Here is a 27,802-nt window from a genome sequence, read left to right as displayed (position 1 = left end):
AGCCTCCCGGGATGTTGGTGAGTGCTGCTTGTTCTTTATTATTGATTTGAGTGCTTGGATCTGGGCCCTGAGCAAAAAGAAGGGCCCGGCGTATGTTTCAATTCGTGCTTCAATCGCGTTACTACTGGCGTTGGCATGCAGGGGAACATCTGGACGAGTTTCCTATATGTTTTTTTTCACTTCTTCTGGTTGATCCTCGAGTTGCATTTTCATAAGTAGTTCTGGTTGGACGTCTTTCTTATTTTGTGCCCCCAATTTTTAATGTTCGGATACAACTTTGCGCATCTGTCGGGTTGGATGCGGATGTTTCTGTATGTACGCTATAGAGGACCGGGATGACCATACTATCTATCTATCTATTTATCCATCTACACCTGTTCAGAAATCTTTTTGGGTGCATGAATCAGCTTCCGAGACACGGTGAGACATGATATGAATGGAATAAATGAAGTTGTAGTGACTCTGGGGGGGGTTCTCGAGGGGCGATTCCCAAGCAAAACCGCATGGCCGCCAAAGCCGGTAACCAACGACGTCACGCAGAAAACTGGGGAGGGCAAAACCGCCGCCGGATTCTGTCGTTCTGCTGCTGCTTCTCTTTCCTTGCTTCTTTCTGGCACTTTTCTTTTCCTCGTTACTTATGACTTCTTACTTCTTAACGTTCCCTCCCATGCTTGAGAGTGTTTCTATCTTCTTGTCATTCAATTGATCGCATACTCTCGTTCCTCCCACCCCCTCTCCCTCCTCTTCCTCTTCTCTCCTCTTCTTCTCCCCTCATCTTCACTCTCATCCTTATCCTCTCATCTTGCGGGCGGGTCCTGCACATTCCGCCTTTTCCCCAGCGCTGGATGCATGATGCGCCCCAAGCCGGCGTCTTCCCTCCAGAAGACCTACGATGACTGCTACCTGATGTGCTCCACTGCCGTCTACTTTGAAGGCCAGGTTCGTGACTACTCAATGCTACCTTCCACTGCTTCCTCCCCCCCATTTCTCCTTTGCCTTCTCACAGACCCCCTCTCTCCCTTCCACACTAATACTTACCTGCCCCGATCGGCAAAAACAGCAAAATGAAGAGGAAGCCTTGAGATCTTGGCGCTCCGCCCTGGAAACGATCTACTATCACAACGCTTATCGTGTCCCCTCCAAGTACACTCCCAAAAACGAGACCGAACGTGCCCTTCAAGAGTCCATCCGCCAGCTCGAGCTTCAATGCCGCGAGCGGGTCGATCTCCTGCAGGCCCTCCGCGAAAGCAGAAAGGATTCCGCCGGTCGATCGCCTCCTCGAACCACACCGGGCTGGATTGGTGACGGCACCGTCCCCGCGGTCGGATATACCGATCTCTCTAAACCCCCCACTATCCCCGGTCGCCCGCCCCCGTCCACCACCGTCAGCTCCGACTCCATTAGGAGCGATCTTCTACCCAGCGCCGCGGCTTCGTCCCGGCCCATCCCCATCCCCATCCCCGCTCAGCGCACCCAGTCGCATTCCTCGGGCAAAACGGACTCCCGCACCCCTAGTCCCGAGCGCCGGAAGATCATGCCGTTCACCCTGCGTACTAGTGATTTCAAAAAATTGGGCAAGAAGAAAGACACCTCCCGACGGAGAGAGCTGCGGCCGGCCGCAGCTTCTCAGGCCGCTGGGCTGGCCTGGGGGAGTATCTACAACACTCCCTCTTCGCCCGACAAGACCGCCAGCGATGCTGCTCTCGCGTCCTCCCGCCAGAGCACCTCCAATGACCCCAGCTTTCGAAGGGAGCCGGCACCCCTTCGCGCCCATTCTGGAGATGGGCATGTCCCGCGGAAAGCATCGAATCCACCAACAGACGATCCCGATAGCCGTCGCACCGGACGAAAGCCCCGCGTGTCGGATCAGCCTGTCCGGCGGTCGCCTGCGAAGAAGTCGGCATCGAGCACTCCTTCGACGACACCGACAGTCTCCGCGTCTCGCACCCCAACTGCGGAGAGTCAGTTGCGGTCGTCTGCTCGTTCGCAGTCCGCCTCCGCAGGACCTGATGCGAAAGACGCCGTTCGTTCGCAGCCTCCGCCGAAGCCATCTGTTAAGCCCAAGCCGGTAGCATTGAGGTCGGCCAATCCAACTTCATCTTCCCCCCGACGGTCTGTTGAACCCACGGAGCGCTTAAGTCGGCCACCGACTAAGTCAACATCGCGTCCCCGCCTCGCCCCCACATCATCTACAGAGGATGCATTGGTTCCAGGTTTAGATCGTATGGCGTTATCAGGCAACAGTCCGGTCCGACCAACACCACAGCTCAAGCGGACCATAACGCCACCGTCGAGTGATCCGGAATCGCTGGGCCCTAAGTCTACCGAGCCAGAGGAGGAAGATGCTGGAGAAGACGAGGACGATATGTATTTGGATATATTGAACAGGCTTCCCAAGGGGGTAGACGTCACTGCTGCTCGACAGATCCTGAACGATATAGTAGTCCGCGGCGACGAAGTTCATTGGGACGATATAGCAGGTCTAGATGGCGCCAAAAAGGCGCTGAAAGAAGCCGTTGTCTACCCATTCCTCCGACCGGATCTCTTCTCCGGACTACGGGAGCCTGCCCGTGGTATGCTTCTCTTCGGGCCTCCAGGAACGGGCAAGACGATGCTGGCGCGCGCAGTCGCTACGGAATCCAAGTCGACTTTCTTCTCCGTCTCCGCATCGACACTGACTTCCAAATGGCATGGTGAGAGCGAGAAGCTCGTACGTGCTCTCTTCGGACTCGCCAAGGCCCTTGCACCATCCATCATCTTCGTCGACGAGATCGATTCGTTGCTCTCCGCCCGGTCATCAGGAACCGAGAACGAAGCCTCCCGGCGTTCGAAGACGGAATTTCTCATCCAATGGTCTGACCTGCAGCGTGCAGCAGCCGGTCGCGAGCAAAAGGACAAGAAAATCGGTGACGCCAGCCGCGTGCTCGTCCTCGCGGCCACAAACATGCCCTGGGATATTGACGAAGCTGCGCGTCGTCGATTCGTGCGTCGACAATACATCCCTCTCCCGGAGCATGACGTTCGCGAACAACAACTACGGAAATTACTCAGTCACCAAATCCATGAACTTTCCGACGAGGATATTGAAGTTCTGGTTCAAGTTACCGAAGGTAGGCAACTTTTGCAGCTCACACTACATGTATACATTGGACTACAGATACTAACGGCTATATGAACAGGTTTCTCAGGCTCCGACATGACCGCCCTCGCCAAAGACGCAGCCATGGGTCCTCTCCGTAACCTAGGCGAAGCGCTCCTGCACACCCCTATGGACCAGATCCGGCCAATACGGTTTCAGGACTTCCAGGCGAGCTTACTTTCTATCCGTCCTAGTGTGAGCAGGGAAGGGTTACAAGAATACGAAGAATGGGCTAGACAGTTTGGAGAGCGGGGAGGATAATCTTTTTGGCTGTTCTAGCCTTAATGTCACGGCTTTATTTTGCTCGTCATTTGTCTGGCGTAACCGGCTGCTATGGGATACATGGTGTGCCAGGACAGGGGTAGGTTTTATGTCTCATGTTGGATAACGATACGGTATGGTATGGGTATGATATGAAATGTTCTGGTTCGGGCGGGGTGTTCTTTTTTTTTTCTTCTCTTGGGAATGAATGCATTGCTTATAGGTATGGGGTAGGTTAGGTTAGGTCATTTGGTAAGGGGCGCGTGTGTGTATGTTTGCGTGTGTGTGTGGGATGTCAGCGTTTCATCCGGGTTCCATCGATCAGAATTCAAATCCAAGAATCAAAATTCAAAGCTCGATGCAATGCAATGCAACCAATTGGTAGACTACGAATTGTAGTAGCTGAAGTAATGGTTCATCATCTCTTCCCCTCTTTTTCATCCAGAACCAAGTATCAAAGAGGAGAGAGAGAGAGAGGAAGGGGGTAAATGATGTAGATAGTTGTAACACAGGGATGTAACATCAATTCCATTATAACATCATCACTCAACTTCTTAGTGGTAAGTAGTAGTAGTAGTAAATGATCTATATACCTAATATTCAAGTAATTCATTATTAACATTACCAACAAAAAAAATATAAGTACAAACAATACTACTACCTTTGCTTGCTATAAGTATTCTATGATTTTTTATAAAAAAGATGAATAAGTTGTTGCAATAAGGACCAGGTACAAAGTAAAACTTAACTACTACTACTACTACTACTAAGTAGTAAACTATTTAGTAGTTAGAACTAGTATTTTAAGGGTCCATTAACTATGAGTTGGGGATTGTGTTAAGGAAACTTAAGTAAGTACTATCTAACTAACTAACTAGTAACTAATACTTATTATAACTATGTATTTGAATTCCAACTATTACTAACAGTACTACTAACTGAACTTAGCTAGTAGCAGTAGAAATGATCGATACTATGTAGCGTAATGTTACTGTAGTAGTTTATTCCAAGCTAAGAAAAGCAAGCAAGCAGGCAGGCAAGCAAACAAGAACCAGTTCAAGAACAATCCTACTACTACTACTACTACTACTAACCGAGATTTTCATCGTCATATATAATCCATTTGAATTCTAACCTAAGCTATGCTAACCTAACCTAACCTAGATTAGATAGAAGAAAGAAAAAAGTATCTACCAGAATAGAGAGAACTAAAAGACGATATCGTATAAAATGTGAAGAGAGTAATAAAGGAACAGGAGTAGAATAAAATGAGTGCGAGAATGAGAGAGAAGAAATATTCAAGATCAAAGTCATTCGTGGGAAGAAAAAGAAAAGAACAGGGTATATAGAATTCCGTGCATAGAGGTGAGGTCAGAGGACAGACATATAGATGAATCAGCGTGCGTGGAGATAAGCGGTCACGGATGGACAAAGGGAATGATAAGTGCGAGGCAGAGATTGATTGATTGATTTGCATGGTGTAAGGAAATATCGTGGTGGTGGTGATCTCGAGAGCCGAGACGGGGGTGTTTCGTAGGTGAAAGAAGTGCCTCTGGTAGACCAGCGTGGCAACCATCTGTAAAAGATGTCGAGACGTGCATCACAAAACAAGAAAAATTGGTATCCGGATTCGACTCCTACAACTGCAGCTAGCAAGAAATGGAATGATAAAAAACATAAAAACCCAAGCCTGATCAGGCTAGATATGTCAAAAAAAAAAAAAAAAAAAAAAAAAAAAACCATCACGAACCTCTCTCCCAACCGCGTAGCATCACCTCTTTCTACAGGTCTATCAAACTGCCACCCTGCTGAGGTTGATGGTACGCCTGTTGTCCGCCCCAAGGGTTGTTGGCTGGCTGTGCAAAGCCCGTCTGCTGCGGCACAAATTGCTGCTGCTGCTGCTGCGGCTGCTGGCCGAAGAAAGGGTTGTTGCCGGTGCGTGTTGCCCGTAACCGATCCAAACCCTGACCAGCGGAGTTGACAAATGTACCAGGAGCGGTGTGCTGCGCAGGAATACGCAGATCGCCAGTGTTGCCAAAAGTGTCCTGGCCTTCGCCGGACGCCAGCAGCGCATTGAGCTGGGCGCGGTGCGGATCTTGCATTTGCGGGGGTGTGCTCTTCGGAGGTCCGAAGCTCTGCTGTGGCGGTGCAAGGTTCTGTGGGGACTGAAAGTTGGCAATTGGGTTGAACGAAGTGGTGGCTCGCTCTTCGGCCAGCGTGTTCAAGGACGGGGGCCCAGTCTGTGCGGGCTTAGGCTGGAACTGCTGCTGCGTACGCTGCGCAAATGGGTTATTGGATCCAGTGGGCATGGGCTTCAGCGCGTCCGCCGATTGCTGGTTAGTGGCCCATGGGTTGTTGGTGCCGGTCGACAGGAAGTTGTCCTGCGGTTGCTGATTCTGGAACTGTTGGTGCTGTTGCGGCTGTTGCTGTTGCTGTTGCTGCTGGGAAAAGAAGTCGGTGCTGCCGGGAGCGCCCCAAGGGTTGTTGGCATTGAAGGCAGTGTGTTGCGGTTGGAGCGTTGCTTGCGGCTGCAGGAAGTTCTGCTGTTGCTGCTGTCCATAGGGGTTCTGATCAAATGCGGAGGGTTGGCCCTGGAATCCATTGGCGTATCCGTTGGGCATACCCGTCATCTGTCCCTGGAATCCAGTGGGCTGCGCATATTGGTTGTTCAGGTAGCCCGTGGTCAGGGGTTGTTGAGGATTGATGGGGTTGCCGAACCAGTCGACGGCGTTCTGCTGCTGATAGCCCTGGTTGTAGCCAGTGGGCTGTGCCTGGGCAGTCGGCACAGGAGTGTCGTCAAAGAGCGACTGCGCATTGCTCTCCTCCAACTCGCGCTTGCGCAGCTCTTCCTCTTCCTTGCTGAGCTTGATCGCCCGAGCCAGGTCCTCGTCATCCTCGGCGCCAGCCTCCTTGGCGCGGCGCTTGCGTTCTTCCTCGGCTTCGTACTTGCTTGCCTCAATGGCCAACCGATACTCGGCATCCTCGTCATCGTTGGTCGCACGGCGACGCTCGCGCCGCTCACGGCGCGGCGGTTCCTGCCCATAGCCTTGGTCATCGAGTCCGCTCACACGGGACTTCCACAACTTGCGGTCGGAGCGCTCACTGCGCAGTCTATCTTCGTCCATAATGAGGGATGTAAGTTCCTTGGCGGCAACACGGACTGCCCAGGGACGAGTTAGCCACCACATGGATTCGGGGGGGAAGCAAAACCACGGCATAGGGGGAGCCTACCATTTTGACCAACATCTCGACCATCCTCATCAACGTATTGGAACTCGCGCAAGGTCTTGATGATGTAGACGTTCTTTCGGGCCCAGGTGACGACCAACTCGGAACCTTCGTGTAGACAGTAATCGAGGACCTTCAATGACTTGAGTACGTGGCGCCAGTTCTTGCCCTTGTCGTTCAAGCGCTTATCCAGCATATCCATGATCTCGTAGAAATCGGTCGGGCTAGATGATTACACCGGCATCAGCTTCGGTCGAGGACCACGGGAGCCAGTGGCGGGGAGTAAGTGGGCCTACCTGCTGAACGTCAAGGCAGCAATCTCTGCCATTTCGGTCCCCGTAGGGCCCCAGGGGTCATTACTTGTGGCTGTACGGAGGGAAGTCACATGTTAGCAGAGTCCGAATGTCAGATCCGTCCATTGTCAGGGATACCGTGCCGACCGACACCGTAGCATGATGCCCGACTGCGAAGAACCCCAAGAAACCCCGGACCGAAGGAACAGACGGAGACGTACCATTTCGAACTTTGACCTGAACAGAAGAATAACCTTTGGTCACGTTCTTGACACTGCGCACGACTTTGGACATTGTGGCGGGTTGGTGGATAGGGGGTGAGGTTGATTGTAGGTGGTGTATGTGGCGTGGGGGATGGAGGTTGTAATTGCGGGAACTGGACCCTCGCAATGACGGACTCGGACTTCAATCCCTTCGCGGGGGGGAAGTGGACGGGAACGCGCGACACACGGGCGATGACTGGGGAGGGGGGAAAAGAGAGAGATTTGGGGAGGTAAGTGCGATGGGAGCAGAGCCAGCCCGTCTCTCCTTATCGCGCGGTGAAAGTGGGGAGGATGATGGGGAGTGAGAAGTAGTAGTAGAGGTGGTAGAGGTGAAAGAGGAGGACGAGGAGGTCAAGGTGAGAGAGAGTAGTAGGAACAGTCAGTCAGTTGGTGGCTGTTTAAGGCGTTAAGGTCGGGGGAGTCTGGCGAGTGGCTGAACTGAAGAGGAACTCCGGCGGAGTATGTAAGCCGGATACACACCAGTAGTTAACTAGTTATTTTAATTAAACAGAAAAACAGGGGGAAGAGAGATGGATGATGATCGCTTGCACAACGGGACAAGGAGGGAATGGAGAGAGACAGAGAGATAGAGAATGGGAATGGGATGGGAATGGAGAGGGTTCCAGGAAGACTGTTCAAATGGATGGAGAAAGAGAGAGAGAGGGATTGATGTTGATTGTACCAGATGGAAAGAAAGAGAGAGAGTCAGTTGTGGTGGGCACTCACACCGGGAGATGACGACGCAAGCCTCAAACCAGCCAAAGTTTATCCAAACCACTACCGTTTTACTTTTGTTTTCTTCTCTTTTGCCCAATTCGTTTCCAGAGGGGTTCGAAGGGTTGAAGAACCCAAATTGGATATTTGACAATGGAAAAATGGAAATCGAAAATCCGGGGGAGAGGAATAAGGGATGGAGAGTTGGAGGGAGATAATTGAGGGCTTGGGTACTGATCAGGTACTATAATGTACTGACTATAGTGAAGTAGAAGAAGGGAGGGAAAAGAAAAAAAGGGTCCACGACAAGAGAAAGATGGAGACAGTGACAAAAGTAGTCAAGTATCAATCAGACCATGGCAGAATTTCTTCAAAATGACACCATCTGTTTAGTTCCTCGCCTTCCGGACAAATCCTACCTACCTACACCGTCCGACGATGATTGGTGATTCTTGCCACCTTGGTTCTGGGGCGGTGTTTATATTATTACTCTTGCCGCTACAGTACGAATTATTCTTACAGTATAGGCCGTGGGTTAACCAGCACATACTGTAAAAAACATAGAATAATAATTCATCTGGGTATTATATAAATAGTAGGAAGTATCCACCGACGTCATCGGCCGGGTCACTGCAGCAGTCCCCTCTCTTTACCCCCCAAAACACGTTCCTGACCAGCAGAACCCTTGCTGCCCTGCAAAGTAACTAACTTACTACTAACTGATGATTCATCCAGAATCTTCCCCAAAGCAAGGAATGAATTTGAACTGGAATCCCCCACCCCCGGGCTCAACATGTATCTACTATCTAGTATCTACTGAAGTATCGATCTCGTATCTCCATGTAATTCCCGGGGATGCGTCCAGGCAGCAGGATTGGCAGTCCGTCGTGTTCCGTCGGGCTTGACCTTCTCTCCCCGTTCCTCAAAATGGTAGAGTTAATCTCGAACTCATATCTACTACTACCTTCATACTACTATTACACCACACGACTAGATACTTCATCACTCAATAAGTAGTAGTACGGTCGGATGCTTTCAAATTCATAATCTATCAGGTATTCCTGACCACATGCAAAACCCTGGGATCGTAGAACATAAGATGGGGAAAGAAAAAAATGTAAACCTCAGAAAATGGAAAGAAAAATGGGCAACAAGGAAATACAAGGCAACCAAATGCATCATCTACGCACGACGACTCTCCTCTTCCAGACTCAAATACTTCGCCTCCGCCCCCTTGATGCATGCAATGTTCGCCCCCAGCTTGTTCAACGTCTCCACGTACTCGTCGTACGGGTCCGAGTCGAACACAATACCGCCGCCCGCCTGCAGGTAGGCCACCCCGTTCTTCACCATCATCGTCCGCAGCGCAATGCACGTATCCATCGCCCCCGGCATCTCCGTCTGGCCATCCGCGCTGGCGATGTTATACCCGAAGTAGCCAACCGCTCCCGCATACACTCCGCGCTTCTCGCCCTCCAACTCCGCAATCAGCTGCATCGCCCGCACCTTGGGCGCTCCTGACACCGTGCCCGCCGGGAAGATCGACCGGAACGCATCGAACCGCGTCTTCTCCGGCCGCAGGATGCCCGACACCTGCGACACCAGATGCTGCACGTGCGAGAACTTCTCCACCACCATCAACCGGTCCACCTGCGTCGTGATCGGGTCGCACACCCGGTTCACATCGTTGCGCGCCAGGTCCACCAGCATCACGTGTTCCGCCCGGTCCTTGATGCTGCTGGTCAGCTCGTTGGCCAGTGCCGCATCCTCCTCGGGCGTCTTCCCCCGCTTCACCGTGCCCGCAATCGGGTGTGTGATGATCCGTCCCTTCTCCTCCTTGACCAGCAGCTCGGGACTGGCTCCCACCAGCTGGAAGTCTTCGCAGTCAATGTAGAAGAGATACGGCGACGGGTTGACCGTGCGCAGGTGACGGAAGAGGTTGAAGGGATGTAGCGACGTCGGCCGGGACAACCGCTGCGACGGCACCGTCTGGAAAATATCGCCCTTGGAGATGTGCTCCTTGAGCCGTGTGACATGGCGCTCGTATCCTTCCCGTCCGATGTTCGATGTGTACTCCTGGTTCTGAATGATCGGGCCTTGGGGCGGAAGAGCGTAGTCTGGTCGAAGGAGGACGTCGATGGTCCGCTGGAGCACCTCTTGTCCTTGGCGGTAGACGGACTCCAGTTCTGAGTCGTTGCCGGGAATGGAAATGTATGTGATAACCTTGACGACCTGGAAAAAGTGATCGAAGGCGACAATCGTGTCGAACAGCATGAACAGCGACTCCGGGATCTGAAGAATATCCTTCATCGGCCGAGCAGTCTTGGGCTCGAAGTACCGCACGCAGTCATATCCCACGTATCCAATGGCACCACCAGTGAGGGGGGGCAGTGTCAAGCCAGGCACCGTCGCAACCCGAAAGCCGGAAAGTTCCTGCTCCAAGATGGGCATGGGGTCGCACTCGGGGCCATGACCGGGACCGGTCTTGATGATTTTGCGGGGACCTAGACGGAGGTACAGAAATCGTCAGTCTATCAGACTACCCCGCCACACCACACTATAGCATTGAAGGACATTGCTGCATACCAGCACCGACGAAACTGTATCTGCCAATAGTCTCGGTCGTCGCAGCACTCTCGTAGAGGAAGGACAGTTTAGATCTGGACAAGCCGACCACGTTAGCGCATCTGTGCTTGCCCGCAAGCCATGTGGCCATTCTGCCGAGCGCCACTCACTTCTCTGCGATCTTCAAATAAGCCAATGTGGGGGTCAACAGGTCGGCCGGAATCGACGTAGTCAACGGAAGGAGGTTAGGAGGAAATTGCGCATTTTTCGACTGGGCGATAACTTCGCTGGCGGTCTCGAGGGACGGCACGACGGTAATCTGCGTGAGTCACATAAGGGACATGGAATCAGTATCATATCAAACGACCCTCCGCGGGGGGATTCGTCGAGTGGCAAGATTGGAGCAGTGATTGCCTGTAGAACAAAAGGAAGAGGCACTTACAGGTGGCGCCATCTTTGCGAGTCCGAAAGCGATAGAATTCGACTTGTGCGGGGAGGAGAAGGAGGGGGGGGGGATTTGATTGAGAAATAAAAAGAGGCTAAGTTCGGGAAGCCGGAGGATCGGAGTATTTGCGGTGCTGACTGGGGACGGAGTAAATTGGGGAGGATTTAATCAAACAACTACTCGATACCGTCGCAGCTCCACAATGTATTGGGAGATATGAGCAGTTGCAAACCAACAGAGATAACCGACAGGACTGACTATCTCTTAAAAGGAAGGATGACAAGTCGTCGAGGTTCAAATGGCAGGCGGCAAATCGTTGGCCAATTCGACTTCTGGGAACCCAAAGCGGGCTAGCGTGGATGGAGGAATGGTTATCGAAGGTTGATCGAATAGACCGGTTTGACCGTCTTTTTCTCTCTCTCCCAGAAGGAAGCCTGCCGACGTATCTTTATTGCAGGTGGCAGTGTTTGTGAATTGTGTTTGCGACCCATCGGGAATCGAGATCATCTTTGTGGGAGATCTGAGGGCGCACGTGCTCTTCAGCTGGGATCTGCCTGTTCCTTCTTCTCTGCTCTTCCAATCCCTGTCATCCTTGCCCCCGGTTGCTGTGGAAGTAATCCCCGTCGCCCGCGGCTGGCTGGCTGTACCCTCTTCAGTCTCTCAAACACAACAACAACTCCACAGCCAGATCATAACTGACCGCACTAGAGTGAGTTGTTCTGCACCTGGGCCTATAAACAGAAAGCTACCCCATCTCATCGTTCAAAACTGACATCGCAAGACACGTATATTCCTGCAGCCCGTGCAGCCTGGCTGCAGCCCGACATCCCTCCTTGCTACCGACTACTACCCTTTTCATCACGCACGCCTGTATTTACTGAACCTCTTTCTGAGAAACAATCAAATCATTAGAATACATGGTCCTAACCCTAGCCAACCATGGAACACCCGCCTCCATCTCATTACGATGAGTTATCCCCTCCTTCCTCGGTAGCGGGCCAGATCTGGGACATGGCGCTCACGGACCCCGACTATGCCTCCCATATCCTCGACTCCAACGACACCGCCGCTCCCGTCTCCGCGCGTCTCACAAGACTAGCCCATCTGGCATCCCACTTCAATCCGACCTCCAAATCCGACTCCATGACCCTTCACCACTGTCTCGAGACCCTCGAATCCCTGCTGGACCCACGCCCAGCCTTGACGCAAGAGCTCGCCCGATGCCGTCCTATGAGCCATTCCCGACAGTCCAACTCCATCGCTTCCATCTCCACGACCGACTCCCAAGATTTGGGCGATTCCGTCGCTTCGCTCGAAGAGATGTCACACCCTCCTCTCAAGGATATCTTGAGAGAAGTTACGACACTCAAAGTGGAATTCGACCGTCGTCGTAAGGAGTCGTCCGAGATATACGAGTTGCTCACACGAGAACGCGAAACACTAGCTCGGAAGATCGGCGAACTAGATGATGAAATTCACGAACTGTGAGGGACCCCAGGGACTTGTCGGTTTATGCTGTTGCCATGATCGCTGACATATCCTGTAATCAAAGAAATACAGACATTCTCGAAGACACCGCTGAGCGGGAAGCGATCCAAGGCACGATACGAGGGCTCGAGAGTTGGGTGGATGAATGGCACAAACAGCGCCTATTGATTGCCGCTAAAAAACAAAGTGCTGCCTCACGGCGAAATGGTCAACGAAGATGGACGAAATGCAAAGTCGAAGAGGTCGAGGGCGACAGCGAAGCCCTGTTCGAGGGAATAACGGCATGGATGCGAGGATGGAAGGACGTCGAGGAGGTTTTTCGCATCCGAGAGCAGAATCGCACTTTGAGAAGGGAAGAAAGACAGAAGACACGGGCGAAATACGTATGAAATGAACCTTCGGCAGGAATGGGACGCTGGTCGATAGGGACGAAGGCGGGAATGAGATATTGTGATTGGGTATCAAGCGTATCATCCCACACCGTAGCGGATGAGAAGGCTGCTGAATCATTCGCCTGAAGACCGAGCTTAGGCCGATCACTGATCGATCTGTCCAAGAAGAAATGGTACAGTGCAAGAAAGTAAAGAGGCAAAGAGAAAGAAGTCAATGTAGCCACCGTAACCATGTAGAGTTGCCAACCACCACCGCGTTTTTCCTGAAGACCCAAGCTGCGCCGTTTAGTATGGTCTAATCCAAAATCATGGGGGTAGAACTAGAGATTATGGTAATGAAAGTAGATTGAAGGATCTCTGGAGTGACAAGGATGTCTGAACACGCTCCCACATCATGGCACGTCGGGGCCTGCCGAGAACCGGGAGCGGAGAGACGAGCGCTAGCAGAGGTGCCGACGCTAAGTGTGCAGCACCCGGCTAGGGATGAGTCCGGCCTGCCTTCGTCGCAAACATAATAACGTCACATGTGTATCGGATGGCTTTATTTACCATTTTCTTAATGTACTATCGAGAAGTAAAAGTTCGTAACGCAGCCGGCTCGCACGTCTCGTAAGAATCAGCGCTGCAGATTTACGATGGCCAGCTATTTAACGATAATCAGTGGCAATGTTTCACACGTAACGGTCAGGACGACATACCTGGTTTCCATAGCCGAAAGCAAGCTTTTTGCCATCGGTATCCCACGCTAGACTGCGATCCGGCACCGACTCCGCAGTGCCATTGTGCCCATTTACCATGGGACTAGACTCTTCCTCCTTCTTCTGTTCTCCGGGACCCGGCACTTTCCATGTGGCCAGCGCAGTGCCTCCTCGCTGTGCATTCCAGATGAACAAACTCTCTTTACTGGCAGCAGCAAGGGCGTATCCGTCGGGAGAGAAAGTGCTAGCGAGAGCGGGTGCCGACTGGCCGAGAAACAATCGGTGGATACAGTTGAACTGTTTGGACTCCAGATCCAAGTGCCATATCTTGACCGTGTCGTCGATGGAGGAAGTGGCCAAGACGATTATTTGTGCTGTTTCTGGTTGTTGCTGCTGTTCCATATTGGGCTTCAGCTCGATGGCCGTAATGTCGCCTTCATGGGCACCCTCATGGCGCATGTCATGGGTAGGCACCCATAGTGTAGCATTGGCGGAAGATGCAGTTACCGCCACGGATGTAGAGCCGGCATTCGCACAGCGGATGAATGACCAGGGCTGGTCAGGGTCGCCAGATGAGAACGTCTTGGCGATGTGGATACTCGAATCGACATCGCATTGATAGACCGTCCCGTTACCACAAGCAAAAGCCTGGTTGGAGCCCAACCAACAAAGGTCAAAGATTGATCCCTCGATAACCTTAGGCGATGGGAATTCGTCCGGTCGTAATGAGTCGTCCCAGAGCGCTAGCTCAGAGATTCGGCTGTCCGAGGCAACCACGATCAAATGGGACCCGCTTTCCGCCCAGTGCAATCCAGCAATCATCCGCGGTACTTCAGGAAGAAGATCGACCGCATTTCCAGAGACATCATACATGGTGATGGAGCCTCTCATGTCATTGTAGGTCGCGACGGCCAGCTTCTGACCCAATGGGTCCCAGGCGACTGCCGAAACACAGGTGCTATCCCCCTTGTTCGCTACGAATTTCTCCTGTACCGGATCCGAGGACGAAGACAGCCTCCACAGGCTGCAGAAGGTATCACCGGCGGCCACGACGGTAGTAGGGTCCCGAGGGCGCCAGAGGGTGCGAGTCACGTGATCATCACTAGCCAAATCGAGGATGGCGGTGTTGGGCCCAAGGTCGGCGGCCTTGGCGGGGGTGATCTGGACGCCAACGCTGTGGCCGGTGGTTAACGTGAAGGTCGGCGCCACCGGTGCTGGTACTGGTGCTGGTTCTGGTTCCTGGTCCTGCGAATCCGGTCGGCCGCCCATGCTCACATCTCCGTCACCGTCCACCTCCATGTCGGCTTTTGGAGGCAACTCATCGACTACCTCGGACTTATTCTCAGTCGTTACTCCATTAGTGTCAATTTCCATGGGAGTTTCATCACCGTTGGTCTCTCCGCTCTTGTGCGGCTTCTTCACGCCGGCGGGAGCTTGAGGTGGTGCTGGTGCTGGTGCTGTTGGTGCTTGGGGTGCCGCCGCCGCCGCCTCGGCCGTCAAGTGACCGTTAATCACGCCGCCGTCTCGCGGAACTTTGCTTGTAGGCGAGACAGGCGCCTGGTCTGTGCCAACGCCTGCCTCTCCGGGGCCACTTTGACCCTTTTCAGTTTCGGGTTCCAGCGGCGTAGGCCCGAAAAAGTAGTCAGACGATGTGAAGGCCGTAGGATTTCCATCCTGTTCATTTTATTAGTTCTAATTTTTTTTTGTGTATGCATGTTACTCGAAAAATCTTGAGGCGCGTAGCAAAAATATCAATGAATATCATACCCTGTCGAGCGAATGCTCTAGTTCATGATACTGCAGGCCCTTTTGTACCAGGGATACTAGAGCATGAGTTTTGATGTATGGGGCAAACGGCAAACTCTGCGGGTCACGATTCCACGCGCGCTGTAAGGTGAGTGCAGCCTCGCCATGCCCTGTGGGAAAGTTAGTTTGCTTTTCCCGTGAAGAAAGGATAAGCACCAAATCATAGGGAAAGAATATTACCTGACTCTTGAAGATACCTATATGGAAGTTAGCAATGCATACAAACGGTCGAGAAACCCAATGACGCAGCAGGGTAGGTACGTGTTACGGCAGAACGAGGTTGCAAAGGGACTCTAATACATACCTCCATATTAGGTAATTGACGTGATGCGATGTGAGATCGGGTTGTGCCATTGTTACATGTATGACAGCTAGTAAGGTGGAGGGTCCGCTAGCATGCCAAAAACGAAAGGCTTTCTCCGTGAAAGGTAGCAAAGGATTAAGGCGGGGATTGCTGCAAGGCAGGGACTGGAGGATACAATGGTCCGAGATGCTGCCAAGTCGAGCGCACCAAAGGTTTAGATGAGGAAGAAAACTCTTCTGACAGCTTCCCTCTCAAACAGAACCTGAATGAGAGACAGGAGGTCTCTGGACGAGAGGGGAGGGTCCGAGTGGGAAAGATGCAGCCAAGGCTGTGACAAGGGAGACGTTCAGTTCAGACGGTACTTGGGGAAGGGCGGATGTGAGTAGAACACGAAAAAACGCAGGCTGGCGGATTAGGCGTGAGAAAAACTAAACCGAGGACCAGTCACAAAAGCACATTCTACATGCGCCTTGTTGCTGGACGGGGTTGGTGAAATATGGTGAAAGGAACACGAAAGACTGTTCTTTGAGACAGAAGGGACAAATTGAAGGGAGAATGGAAGAGAGGGAGGGAGTGAAGAGCGAATAATATCGGGACGGGAGGAAATCGACACCAACGTGTGGCTTAAGGATAGCAGACCCGCTAGCGAACTGCAAAGGCCGGAGGGAGCAACACCAGAACCTTCGGGGAGTGGAAGAAGGCGGATGGACGGATAGACGGGGAGGAAGAAGAGAAAGGGAAGAAAGAGAAGCAGTTCAGATCCGGAGCGGGTGAATGAAACGAAATGATGGAGAAAGAGAGTTATGGGACCGACAGACAAGCCAGACAAGACACGACCGGCCGATGACCCCAGGGAAGCGTATGAGGAACTCCCGTTAGTTAGTGCCAAAGGTAGTTCGAACAGACCAGACCAGGTAAGGTACGTCGTAGGATCGTGGAGGTGGTAGGGGTCGAGAAGAACAAGGTGAGGTAGGCTAGTTAGTCAGTGTCAGTCAAAAGTGTTTAACTAACTAGTTAGTTAATTAGGCTAGGTTAGCAGGTACGTAAAGGTACGTAGGTACTTGGTCGACTGGCACTTTTTTCGACACTCGACAGTTTCGACCCTGACAGTCACGACAAGACAAGACAGTTTCCACGCTGCTGTGAAGTCCGTCTAAAGGTTTAGTCAAGAGTTACGGGTCCAACCACGCCCAACCAGGCCAAGGGTAAAAAAAGAGCAAAAAAGAAAAGAAAAATTCAAGAGCTGGAATTTCTCCAGGCGCGGCTCTGGGACGCTGTTTCAGACGCTGAACGCACCGGGAGTGGGCATTTGGGCCTGGGACTTTTTCGGGGGGTGGGCTTGACTCGTTGTGGCGTCTAGGCCACGGCTAGCGTGCAGCTGCCCTCCAACCCACTTTGGGGCCCCTGGTCCATCCCAACTGGTCCAACTGCTCCATTCGGTCCTTCTGACGGCCTCCCGATCGGCCTCGACGCTTATCCTCTTCCGGTTAGCCGGCACCGGCCCTTTCATGGTTCGATTGGCCCTTTCCCTTTGTCGTTCGCAGGATTTCTGTGCATTTTGCGCATTTTTCGTGGCCTTTTTTCCTTTTCCACCATTTAATTTTTTATTTTTTATTTTTAATTTTTGATTTTCCCTTCCCTGAAGGTGCTGATCGTGGCCAGTTAGATACCTTAGGCAGGATGTCGGTCATGTACCTACTGGGATGGTACCTACAGATGATGTCGCTTTAGTTCTTACCTTGTTCATCTGCAGAATTAAAGACTGCCTAGAGTCATGATACTTGGTTCAAGGGCGATAATTTCACTGACTTTCGGAGAATATGACTAAATTTGAGGGATCAGATCACCCAAATGCAGTTTTAACACAGACTATCTGAGTTAGTGGTCTGCTTCATTCCCAGATTCAATTTTTCTCCTGCCAGTTGATAGCCTGGATCTAAATCTGGGGGCAGTTCACCCGTCTGCTAGGAATGCCGATCAGTTGTACATCCTTCTGGAGTTCTGTACATGCATGCATTGATGATTGTGGGCTGGAATCCATTCCTCCCGCCGGCAGAAAGGTTGCTGTGAAGGTCTCCCCCGTACGACTCTTGGTGCTAAGCAGTCTAAGCTTGCTTACCTTAGCCTGCACTTTCTTCGCTCTTTCTTCAGTGGTCGGTCCACTTAGAAAGTCTGGCGGGTGGGTAACTAGGACATCACTGTAAATCTCCCTTGGGCTGAGCCACACCCCAGCGCTTGAGCCACACGTGACCCATGCGATCGGTTTAATCTCAATTCCTCCCCTGACACGGGTTCTTTTTGTCATGCATTCTCTAGAAGACTTCCACAATAGCCAGTGTGAGACCTGAGAAGGGATTATTGAGACCTGGAAGCTTATCGAGCGGAAATGGCGCCGATAGTTATTTAACTCGTTATCAGTTCATGCCAGGCTGATTCGTAGTAGGCTTAATCATGAAAGATAAATGATCAGTAGAGTCATTGTCGATGCGACTGGTGTCTGTCAGCAGATCCTGTCCCACACACAAAAACTTCAACGTTAACTTATTTTCCGCAACAAATCCAATGGTGGTAGACAACCGCTGGTCATCCATGATTCCCGATGACTGGATGCATTGTTGCCTTTCAATAATAACAAATGCCACGGCGGAGGCATGAATGGCGGCCTTGCGGATGCCATGCAAGGTATCCAATCAGAGAGACGCGATCTCGTCCTTGCAGGCTTGTCCGAAAATGGAACTCCCCCAACGCCGCCCCGAGCGACTAGTCACCAGCGAGTCCAGCTCGTAGTACGGATCATCTGGTCTGGATGCATTTCACTTCTCCTTCCCACACTTCCTTTCCCCCAACCCCCGTTGGGCTCTGTCAACAGCCTGCGGTTCAATAGCCGCAAGAGCGTCCTCTGACACCATGGCGCCTCGAGTCAATATTCCTCCAGCGACCCGCATCTGTCTTATCAGCCTTCTTACCCTCTCCTTGCTGTATAATATCGCCCGATGGCGGCAACTTGACACCACGCCCGGAGCACCCGCCATCACCCCGATTATACCCTATTTGACACTCGTTCCTTCAGAATTTCTTTTTTATCCGTGGACCCTCCTTACTGCGACATTTGTCGAGCAGAACATCTTCACCGTGCTTTTGAACGCGGCCACTCTCTTTTATGGCGGAAAATACCTGGAGCGCGCATGGGGATCCCGGGAGTTTGCGAAGTTCATCCTAGCCATCGCCGTCATCCCGAACGTGGCAATTGTTCCGCTCTATATTCTTGGAGCTGCCCTCAGGAGCGGCTCCAGCAGCGGGTACGCCTTGTTTTCTCATGACGAATGCACAACATCTTGCGCTTTCCTTACTGACTCACCGACTTCAAGCCTCACGCAGATATGCGGCGGTATCTCGATTCAAGCATCCTTCCTGGTCGCCTTCAAACAACTTGTCCCTGAGCATACGGTGACTATCTTCAAAGGCTTGGTCAAAATGCGGGTGAAACACTTTCCCGCTCTGTTTTTGTTCCTGAACACGATCAGCGGGGTTGTCTTTGGCACGCATGTCGCAGCGATTCTTGCCTGGCTCGGCCTCTTGACCAGTTGGACCTACCTTCGCTTCTTCAAACGCCAGCCCGATCTTACCGGCACATCGACCGATGGGCTAGGCATCAAGGGTGATGCCAGCGAGACTTTTGCGTTTGCATGCCTCTTCCCGGACGTGCTTCAGCCACCAATCGCCTTTCTATCCGATCAAGTTTATGCTCTGCTGGTCGCCGTCAGGATCTGTACACCCTTCTCCGAGGAAGACATTGCCTCGGGTAACCAGCAGGTTCTGGCACGGGGCGAGGCAGGTCTTCCCAGTCTTCTTTCCAACCATCGCAACGGACGGGCCATGGCGAAGCGGGAAGAAGCGGAGCGCAGACGTGCTTTAGCACTCAAGGCTCTCGACCAGAGGCTTCAAGCTGCAGCAGCAGGAAGGGTGCAGCCAGCGACGTCTGCAGCGAATCAGCAAGGATCCAGCCATACTCAGACTCCGACACCCACAGTCTCAGCGGGCCAGAGTATGTTGGGAGAAACCAGCTATACCCCCGACCATGCGTGAAGCTGCAGCAACTCTACAAAGCATGGTTTCATGGAGTTTGGTCGGTTGTTTGGGATAGATTGCAAAGGAACAATGCAACGTAAAGTGTTTCTGCTGTTCAGCCTTGTCATATACCAACCTTGGATTTTCTTTTGCAAGGAAGTGAGGTCTTCCCAGCAAGTACAATTGTGTGACATGGGGCGGGGCTTGTTGGCCTTCACTGTACAAAATGTCTTCTACCTTTGTTCCTTTCCACAATGATGAATGAATATGATCACATACATATACACTAGTGCAGAGCCTGTGAAGGGAAAATAGTAGACCGCCACACTACATAACATCCTTAACAATACCATATACCCATGATCTCAGCAAAGCACAATGTATACTTGCAACAGAAAGAAAAGAAATTTCCCCAAACTACATAATCGAACAGGAATAATACAGAGAGATATATGCTATGCTACAAGACACGACGCCCCAAGGTCGTATACTATATTCCCACACAAGCCAAATCACCCATCCACATCACCCGATCAAAAGATCCACCCTACAACTGCCTCAACTTCTCGACCTCACCCCTAGCCTCCTGCAACATACGTTCCTGATCCGCCTTAGCCTGACGAATAGCCGCTATACGCGCGCGATCCTTATCACTCTGCTGCCTCAACTGCTCCAACTTCTGCAACTCAGACTCCTGCTCCGGAGTAGGCTGAATCTCCTGCGCGCCCGTCATGTTCTTCACCTTAGCCCAGATATCCTTGTAGTCGAGGTTCTTCACATCCAGAACAGCGGTCTGCTCCGCCTCTCCGGGGGCCGGGGCATGCTTGTCCGTGACGTCCTTAGCGGAGAGTAGGGATGCGGCGTTGCTGGCGCGCTCGGCGAAGTAGATCGTCAATGCGGCGGGACCTTCTTGTTCCTCTGTTTGGCGCACCGTCATGGGAATCGCTGGGTTGTGGTACTTCAGTCGGGGGAGGCAGTTGCGCCAGAAATGTCGCGCGCCTTGGTGTCCGCCGTAGATCTTGCGGGCGTATGTGAGGTGCAGCCGCGTGATGGCGGGGAATTCTTTCGAGGCGTTTGCGACAGTGGGGAGGGTTGCGGCTCCGGTGCCGACTTGGATGTTGAGGAGCTGGGATGGGGTGTTAGTAGGGTTGGGTTTGATGGGTTTCTCCGGTGGATGGTTGGGTTGGTTGATCGATTCCGATATGGGAGGGATGGCATCGGTGGGTAGGGATTGGGGTTGTCGGGTTGTATTGAGGGTTCAAGGGGAGCTGGGTGAGATTTTAGATTGAGAACATACCCTCTGTTAAGAAGCAATGTTAGTATCTGGGTCATTGATAATGGGTGATGGTGGTCAACGTACGGTTTTCAGCTTCCGCATCCGCTTGAAGAGGTTGACCATTGTGACGGTTGGAGCGCCTGAGCGACTACTTTCTGATGGGAGATATGTCAAGGAATGGGATTTTCAGGTCGCGCCCGGCTGTAATTGATCTGGATGGGCCGACGAAGGGGTGGTTAGATGGCTGCTGATTCGGAGCTGTCTCCCGTTGATTTTTGGGATCCCCGGCGGAAAGAAAAGCAGCCGATATCAGATCACGTGATGCTAAGATAATGTGATTCGGCGATGTTGATGATAGTCTCTTATTGATTAGCAACCATGGGTGATGACCCCTTTGACTGAACCAAGATGCTTAGCACCTTCTAGTTCAGACAATGCTGAAGCCTTCCCTCCATTCTGTTGTTCAATTCCAAAGGAACTCGCTTTCACCGAGTCTATCCCTGCCCGGTTCAGCCTTCCCTTACAAGCGTGATGACTCCAGCATGCATCATTCACTTCAGGCATTGTGCCAAAGTTGTGACTCACAACTTCAAATAAGCATTCCACATTCAAGGTCCATCTGCCATATATCAATTACCTGAAAGTGGCTGAGCAATGAAGCCATTGCCCTTCATACAGAGATATCCCCATGCTCCGATACCGGTTGAGGCAGGCGGTGACTCACGGACCGCCTTTTCCCACATTCGGAGTAATTCTTTTCGACCCCGCGGTGACTCCAGTCGCTCGATCTATATAACGCTGCCCTTTACCCTCCTCGCCCTCGGGCTCATTATCTCCAGTTTGTCAGATTTATCCTTCTACATCCGGAGCCATGGCAGCCGCCGCCGCCGCTGCGTCTGCAGCTGCGCTCGAGCAGGGCACGAAAAACACTATGAAACTCGAGAATGTCTGCCTCACATGCCCCTCTTTGTCCCCCAAGGGACCCGATTTGACCTGGATTGAGCTGACCATGTATTATCTGCATAGACCGAGAAGAGAGATACCCTTATCGCCCTCGAGAAGAAGTACCAGGCCCAATGGAAGGCAAACAAGGTCTTTGAGGTTGATGCTCCCTCCGAGACGGAGGTGCCTTTCGGCAGCATGTCCGCCGCTGAGCTCCGTGAGAAGCACCCCAAGTTCTTCGGAACCATGGCCTACCCCTACATGAACGGTACCCTTCACGCCGGTCACAGTTTCACTGCTAGCAAGGTCGAATTCATGACCGGTGTTGCTCGCATGGAGGGCAAGAGGGCCCTTTTCCCTCTCGGATTCCACTGCACTGGTATGCCCATCAAGGCCTGTGCCGACAAGCTTCGGGATGAAGTCGCCAAGTTCGGCAAGAACTTTGAAGGCTACAGCGAAGAGTCTGAGGAGCAGGACAAGGCTGCCGTTGCCGCTCCCACCCAGGAGGTTAAGGCTGAGCAGGAGAAGTTCTCCGGAAAGAAGAGCAAGGCCGCTGCCAAGACCGTCAAGATGAAGTACCAGTTCCAGATCATGCTGGCTATTGGTATCCCCATTGAGGAGATCCACAAGTTCGCCGATGCCGCTCACTGGCTCCAGCACTTCCCCCCTCTCGCCATCCGTGATCTCGACAGCCTGGGTGCCCGTGTTGACTGGCGCAGACAGTTCGTCACCACCGACGCCAACCCCTACTATGACGCCTTTGTGCGCTGGCAGATGAACCGCCTCCACGAGCTGGGCAAGATCCAGTACGGTAACCGTTACACCATCTACTCTCCTAAGGACGGACAGCCTTGCATGGACCACGACCGCACTGAGGGTGAGGGTATCGGTCCCCAGGAATACACCGCTATGAAGCTCAAGGTCAAGGAGTGGGCTCCTGAGATCGCTGAACTCGTCAAGGGCAAGATTGAGGATGATGCCAATGTCTACTTCGTCCCCGCCACTCTGCGTCCGGAGACCATGTACGGACAGACCTGCTGCTTCCTTGGCCCTAAGATCACCTATGGTCTCTACAAGGTCAAGGAGAAGGAATACTTCGTCGTCACCAAGCGGGCTGCCTGGAACATGGCTTTCCAGGGCTACTTCGCCGACGGCGAGAAGTTCCTCAAGTCCCAGGACCAACTGCCCCTTGTCGTTGAGGCCCCCGGAACTGCCTATGTCGGTACTCTCGTCAACGCTCCTCTTTCTTTCCACACTGAAGGCGTGCGCATCCTTCCTATGGAGGGTGTCTCTGCCAGCAAGGGTACCGGTGTTGTCACTTCCGTGCCCTCGGATTCTCCCGATGATTACGCCACTTTGATGGATCTCGCGAAGAAGCCGGAGTACTATGGTATCAAGAAGGAGTGGGCTGAGCTGGAGATCTTCCCTCTCATCGAGACTCCGACGTACGGAAACCTCACTGCTCCCGCTCTCGTCAAGCAGCTCAAGATCAACTCTCCCAAGGACGTTAACCAGCTTGCACAGGCCAAGGAGTTGGCCTATGGTGAAGCTTTCTACAAGGGTACCATGATTGTCGGTGAGTACAAGGGACAGCCCGTGAGCGCTGTTAAGGAGAAGATCCGTAAGTCTCTCTACGAGAGCGGTGATGCCTTCCCCTTCGCCGATCCTATGGGCAAGGTTGTCAGCCGCAGTGGAGATGACTGTGTTGTTGCCTACCTCGGCCAGTGGTTCCTGAACTACGGCGAGAACGACGCTGAGTGGCAGAAGACCACCCTGAACCACGTTGTGAACACCCTGAACGCCTACTCAAACGAAACCAAGAACGGTTTCGAGAAGAACCTGTCCTGGCTCAACCGCTGGGCTTGCGCCAGAACCTACGGTCTGGGTTCGAAGCTGCCCTGGGACAAGCAGTTCCTTGTTGAGAGTTTGAGTGACAGTACCGTCTACATGGCCTACTACACCATCGCCCACTACCTGCACGGTGACCGTTATGGCAAGGAGCCTGGCTCCCTGAACGTGAAGGCTGAGCAGATGATCGATGAAGTCTGGGACTACGTCTTCACCAGACGTGAGCTCAGCGATGAGCTTGTTTCCAAGAGCGGTATCAGCAAGGAGGCTCTGCAGAAGATGCGTAGAGAATTCGAGTACTGGTACCCTCTGGACGTCCGTGTCTCCGGAAAGGATCTTATCCAGAACCACTTGACCTTCTTCCTGTACATCCACGTCGCCCTCTTCCCTCCTGAGTACTGGCCTCGCGGTGTCCGTGCTAACGGACACTTGCTGCTCAACGGTGAGAAGATGAGCAAGAGTACGGGTAACTTCCTTACCCTGAAGGATGCTGTCGACAAATTCGGTGCTGATGCCACCCGTATCGCCTTCGCCGATGCTGGTGACGGTATCGAAGACGCCAACTTCGAGGAGACCGTCGCTAACAGCAACATCCTCCGTCTCCACACTCTCAAGGACTGGATGGAGGAAGTTGTCAAGGACGAGTCCCTGCGTACCGGCCCCGCCGATGCCTTCTGGGACAAGCTCTTCGACAACGAGCTTAACGGCCTTGTCCGTGAGACCAAGAAGCACTACCAGGAGTAAGTCACCTTTTACCCCCCTTACAATCCCGCAATCACCTGTCCACATGATGTTCGCATATTCTGCGTATTTGCTACTTCAGAGCCTTTCACGGCCATGAGACAAACATCACCACATGCCTGATGGACCTTTCACAAATACTCTTCGTCTTGCTTTACTTGACTTCCACTGGACTTTCATGAAGCTAACTACTTCTAGCACCAACTTCAAGCTCGCCCTGAAGTCCGGTCTGTACGACCTGGTCAGCGCCCGTGACTTCTACCGTGAAGCCACCACCACTGCCGGCATTGGCATGCACCGTGACGTCGTCCTCCGCTACATCGAGCTGCAGGCTCTGATGATGGCCGTCATTGCTCCTCACTGGTCCGAGCACATCTGGCTCGAGATCCTGAAGAAGGTTCGTACCTACCCCACAACTCCACTCCGTCACACCCCCACTAACACCCTATTTAGCCCTCGACCATCCACCACGCCCGCTTCCCCGAGGTCCCCGAGCCCTCCCTCGAGCTGTCCGCAGCCCTTGAGTACGCCCGCTCGACCACCTCCAGCATCACCTCCGCGGAGGCCAACTTCGTGAAGAAGCTCTCCAAGGGCAAGCAGACTGCCTTCGACCCCCGCAAGCCCAAGAAGCTCAGCATCTACGCGGCCAAGAAGTTCCCCGTCTGGCAAGAGAAGTACATCGACCTTGTGCGCGAAGCCTTCGACGCAGTCAGCATCTCCTTCAACGACAAGGAGCTGAACGCCAAGGTCGGCAAGCTCGGCGAGATGAAGAAGGCTATGCCCTTCGTCCAGAGACTCAAGAAGCGTCTCGTTGTCGACAAGGAAGTCCCCGAGGCTGTCTTCGACCGCAAGCTGCCTTTCGATGAGTTCGCTGTCCTCAGCGAGATGGTTGCTGCTATTAAGCGCGTTACTGGCGCCAAAGAGCTGGAAATTGTTGCTGTCGATGAGGGTGGTAAGACTGGTGAGGTTGTTGGTACTGGTGAGAAGAGGGAGGGACTGCAGGCTGAGAATGCCGTTCCTGGCCAGCCTTCTTTCAACTTTGCCAATATTGAGTAGATGATGAAGATGAAGTGTGGTGATGATTATACATGATACAGATTAGATGAGATATCTTGATGGGTTTCATGTTTTCTTTCTTTTTGTTTTAGTGAAAGATCATAAAATAGCAATTTCATTGGGTTATGTTAGATTTGTTATTTGGATTTGGTAATGCTTTGTAGTTTTGCTGTTACTGTTGGGTAGACATAGTATACTACCAACGATAACATCATACTCATTGCAATTTTACAGGACGAACTGCGGTTTCACCAGGCAATGAAGCCAAAAAGACTAGATCGTTCATGCCAAACTCTTTAGCACCCCGATCATCCTGTAGCATATATCTTTAGCATCACGCCTAACCCCGCCTAACCCCGTTAAGATATCTCAAAGTCAAGAGCAGTAGACTGGGAAACAGAAGACATGGCTACATACCTTCTCAGCCCCTCCCTCAACACATCCTCCTCCTGCGCATAGACAAGCCTGAACCACCCTGGGATGTTCCCATGCTCTTCGCACGGATGCAGGAATACACCTGCATTGACAAACTTCTGAGCGAGAGTGAATTCAGGCGGAGATGTGCTGTCACTGGTATCTTTGGGGAGATAGGGTGATAGGTCGATATATATAAAGAAACCGGCGTTTCTGGAGGAAACAATATAAGTTGCTATATGGAACATAGATTTGGAATGATTTCCGGACACATCTTGACTTACCCTCCCTTTATGTAGCTAATACCCTCTTGAGAAAGAGTTGATGTTGCGATTTGGTATGTTGAAGCAAGACTTTGTTGGCTCTTGGCTGTGAAGTCGCGAACGAAGTCTTGATCTTCGAGGATGGTGGTTCCGATTGTTACGGCTGCTGTGGAGGCGCTGTGGAGGCGTCTGTGAGCTGGGTTAGTTGACTTTGAGTTGTGAGTCTGGCAGATAGTGGCAAACTGACAGGATTGCATTGCAGGAATGGCGTAGGAGTTTGTTCTTTGTGATAAGGAAGCCTAGGTGGAGGCCGCCGGACGCGAAGTCCTGAGATCATATACGTTAGACACATTCTAACGAGCAGAGAAGATAACGAGGTACGGCCTACCTTGCTGAATCCGTACAACAAGTGCACCAGGTCAGGGTTGATCAGCTTCGGGGTACTGAGGGATAATATAGAGGTGAATGGAACGGCATCTGGGTCTCCGGAATCGAAAACGCATGAAGCATAAATTTCGTCGCTGATCAGATGAAGCTGGTGCTTATTGCAAAACTTGAGAATCTCCGTCAGGGTTTGAACAGAATAGCAAAGGCCTAGACGTAGTGTCAACGCTACGTTATTGATAAGCAACGAAGTGGTTAATCCATACCGGTAGGATTATGCGGATTCACTAGCATCAATGCCCGGATCTGCACACCTCTCGCCCGAGCATCTCTCAGGGCCAATTCATACTTCTCGACAACAGAAGGAGCAAAAGCCTCCTCCACAGTGGTGTCTGCATATACCATCTGCACACCCGCTTCGACACCGTAATCAAGCTCAAATCGTCCATAAGCTGGCCTGCTGATTAAGATGCCGTCGTCTGGCTCGGCTAGGGTGAATCCAAGCATACTCCCTATTGCAGTTGCGCCGCTGGCAACAATGACTTCTTCCGGGTCGATCGGAGCAATGGGAACGAGTAGTTTGTTCAGATGCATTGCGACCGCTTTCTGTAGACGATGGATGGCATTGTTACCAGAGCTATAGGCGACTGATGCTACGTTGAACTCGACCTAAGCATGTAGAAGATATTGGTTGGGATTGCTGAGTTCCAGAGGAAAATAAAGAGGGCTGGATATTGACCTTGGTGTTGATGTAGTTGGCTATTTCTGCGCGCATTGGTGCCTATCTGCTTATAAGTACTTTGGAGTTGTTGCCTCATTTCTCAGATGACTTACATGCTCTGCCAATGCAAATGAGATCATCCCCTCCGGATTCGTCTCTTTGCTGTACTCGTGCGGTAGAGCATAGCGCCACGGAATCTTGTGCAATTGCGCATTATTGCTGCCTCGAGACGAGAGCATTGTCGAAAAGGTACTTTATGGGCCAACTTTGTTACCTATAGAGCGTTGGTATACACTCGAAGCGATGGCGTCTTGTTCGAGGAGCGGATGCTTACTATATAGTTCCTAAAGGTAGTGAAGAGGGGTTGTAGTACAACCACAAGCGGAACTACTAGTAGGATTAGATAATAACCTAGTTCCTGGAAATGAACTTAAACAGGCGTGAGACATGCACGTTAAGTTGGGAGTGAGAAGAAAGGAGGAAGACTGAAGAG

General features: G+C 52.1%; 10 protein-coding genes across 10 annotated transcripts; 4 read left to right on the top strand and 6 right to left on the bottom strand.

Moving 5' to 3' along the window:
* Positions 1-630: 630 nt before the first annotated feature.
* On the top strand, positions 631-3,760 carry BO83DRAFT_381760 (putative AAA family ATPase). The gene is made up of 3 exons (XM_025532068.1): positions 631-939; positions 1,061-3,110; positions 3,180-3,760. The coding sequence occupies exons 1-3, from the start codon at positions 850-852 to the stop codon at positions 3,398-3,400; spliced, it is 2,361 nt and encodes a 786-aa protein (XP_025384256.1). The 5' UTR covers positions 631-849; the 3' UTR covers positions 3,401-3,760.
* A 1,318-nt stretch (positions 3,761-5,078) lies between these two features.
* BO83DRAFT_127699 (epsin) lies at positions 5,079-7,496 on the bottom strand. Its single transcript, XM_025526075.1, has 4 exons — positions 7,143-7,496; positions 6,925-6,994; positions 6,632-6,852; positions 5,079-6,560 (listed from the first exon to the last, which is right to left on the bottom strand). The coding sequence occupies exons 1-4, from the start codon at positions 7,213-7,215 to the stop codon at positions 5,182-5,184; spliced, it is 1,743 nt and encodes a 580-aa protein (XP_025384255.1). The 5' UTR covers positions 7,216-7,496; the 3' UTR covers positions 5,079-5,181.
* Positions 7,497-8,918: 1,422 nt separating this feature from the next.
* trpE (anthranilate synthase TRP2) lies at positions 8,919-11,038 on the bottom strand. Its single transcript, XM_025532067.1, has 4 exons — positions 10,906-11,038; positions 10,634-10,782; positions 10,485-10,558; positions 8,919-10,402 (listed from the first exon to the last, which is right to left on the bottom strand). Exons 1-4 carry the CDS (start codon positions 10,915-10,917, stop codon positions 9,081-9,083), a joined length of 1,557 nt encoding a protein of 518 aa, XP_025384254.1. The 5' UTR covers positions 10,918-11,038; the 3' UTR covers positions 8,919-9,080.
* A 483-nt stretch (positions 11,039-11,521) lies between these two features.
* BO83DRAFT_368764 (uncharacterized protein) lies at positions 11,522-12,785 on the top strand (the record flags this gene model as incomplete). Its single annotated transcript, XM_025529836.1, has 3 exons — positions 11,522-11,617; positions 11,690-12,392; positions 12,461-12,785. The coding sequence occupies exons 2-3, from the start codon at positions 11,848-11,850 to the stop codon at positions 12,783-12,785; spliced, it is 870 nt and encodes a 289-aa protein (XP_025384253.1). The 5' UTR covers positions 11,522-11,617; positions 11,690-11,847.
* Positions 12,786-13,404: 619 nt separating this feature from the next.
* Positions 13,405-15,646, bottom strand: BO83DRAFT_392458 (WD40 repeat domain-containing protein; the record flags this gene model as incomplete). Its single annotated transcript, XM_025532941.1, has 5 exons — positions 13,405-13,431; positions 13,487-15,160; positions 15,254-15,402; positions 15,473-15,489; positions 15,597-15,646. The coding sequence occupies 5 exons, from the start codon at positions 15,644-15,646 to the stop codon at positions 13,405-13,407; spliced, it is 1,917 nt and encodes a 638-aa protein (XP_025384252.1).
* A 1,881-nt stretch (positions 15,647-17,527) lies between these two features.
* On the bottom strand, positions 17,528-18,077 carry BO83DRAFT_381751 (uncharacterized protein). The gene has a single exon (XM_025532066.1). It carries the CDS (start codon positions 17,899-17,901, stop codon positions 17,533-17,535), a length of 369 nt encoding a protein of 122 aa, XP_025384251.1. The 5' UTR covers positions 17,902-18,077; the 3' UTR covers positions 17,528-17,532.
* Positions 18,078-18,410: 333 nt separating this feature from the next.
* BO83DRAFT_381750 (rhomboid family protein) lies at positions 18,411-20,043 on the top strand. The gene has a single exon (XM_025532065.1). The coding sequence runs from the start codon at positions 18,504-18,506 to the stop codon at positions 19,680-19,682; it is 1,179 nt and encodes a 392-aa protein (XP_025384250.1). The 5' UTR covers positions 18,411-18,503; the 3' UTR covers positions 19,683-20,043.
* A 168-nt stretch (positions 20,044-20,211) lies between these two features.
* On the bottom strand, positions 20,212-21,198 carry BO83DRAFT_411157 (mitochondrial 54S ribosomal protein mL61; the record flags this gene model as incomplete). Its single annotated transcript, XM_025534284.1, has 2 exons — positions 21,025-21,198; positions 20,212-20,790 (listed from the first exon to the last, which is right to left on the bottom strand). The coding sequence occupies exons 1-2, from the start codon at positions 21,061-21,063 to the stop codon at positions 20,212-20,214; spliced, it is 618 nt and encodes a 205-aa protein (XP_025384249.1). The 5' UTR covers positions 21,064-21,198.
* Positions 21,199-21,731: 533 nt separating this feature from the next.
* On the top strand, positions 21,732-25,659 carry BO83DRAFT_420256 (leucine--tRNA ligase CDC60). Its single transcript, XM_025534928.1, has 4 exons — positions 21,732-21,886; positions 21,967-24,470; positions 24,670-24,868; positions 24,925-25,659. Exons 1-4 carry the CDS (start codon positions 21,812-21,814, stop codon positions 25,525-25,527), a joined length of 3,381 nt encoding a protein of 1,126 aa, XP_025384248.1. The 5' UTR covers positions 21,732-21,811; the 3' UTR covers positions 25,528-25,659.
* On the bottom strand, positions 25,650-27,771 carry BO83DRAFT_381747 (pyridoxal phosphate-dependent aminotransferase). Its single transcript, XM_025532064.1, has 8 exons — positions 27,644-27,771; positions 27,423-27,583; positions 27,328-27,369; positions 26,855-27,257; positions 26,593-26,798; positions 26,452-26,531; positions 26,226-26,393; positions 25,650-26,154 (listed from the first exon to the last, which is right to left on the bottom strand). The coding sequence occupies exons 2-8, from the start codon at positions 27,546-27,548 to the stop codon at positions 25,887-25,889; spliced, it is 1,293 nt and encodes a 430-aa protein (XP_025384247.1). The 5' UTR covers positions 27,549-27,583; positions 27,644-27,771; the 3' UTR covers positions 25,650-25,886.
* Positions 27,772-27,802: the final 31 nt, after the last annotated feature.

The sequence above is a fragment of the Aspergillus eucalypticola genome (genome assembly GCF_003184535.1).
Source record: "Aspergillus eucalypticola CBS 122712 chromosome Unknown BO83scaffold_29, whole genome shotgun sequence".
Lineage (NCBI taxonomy): Eukaryota > Fungi > Ascomycota > Eurotiomycetes > Eurotiales > Aspergillaceae > Aspergillus > Aspergillus eucalypticola.
Note: the sequence above shows the minus strand (reverse complement) of the source record. Positions and strands in the feature narration are given on the sequence as shown.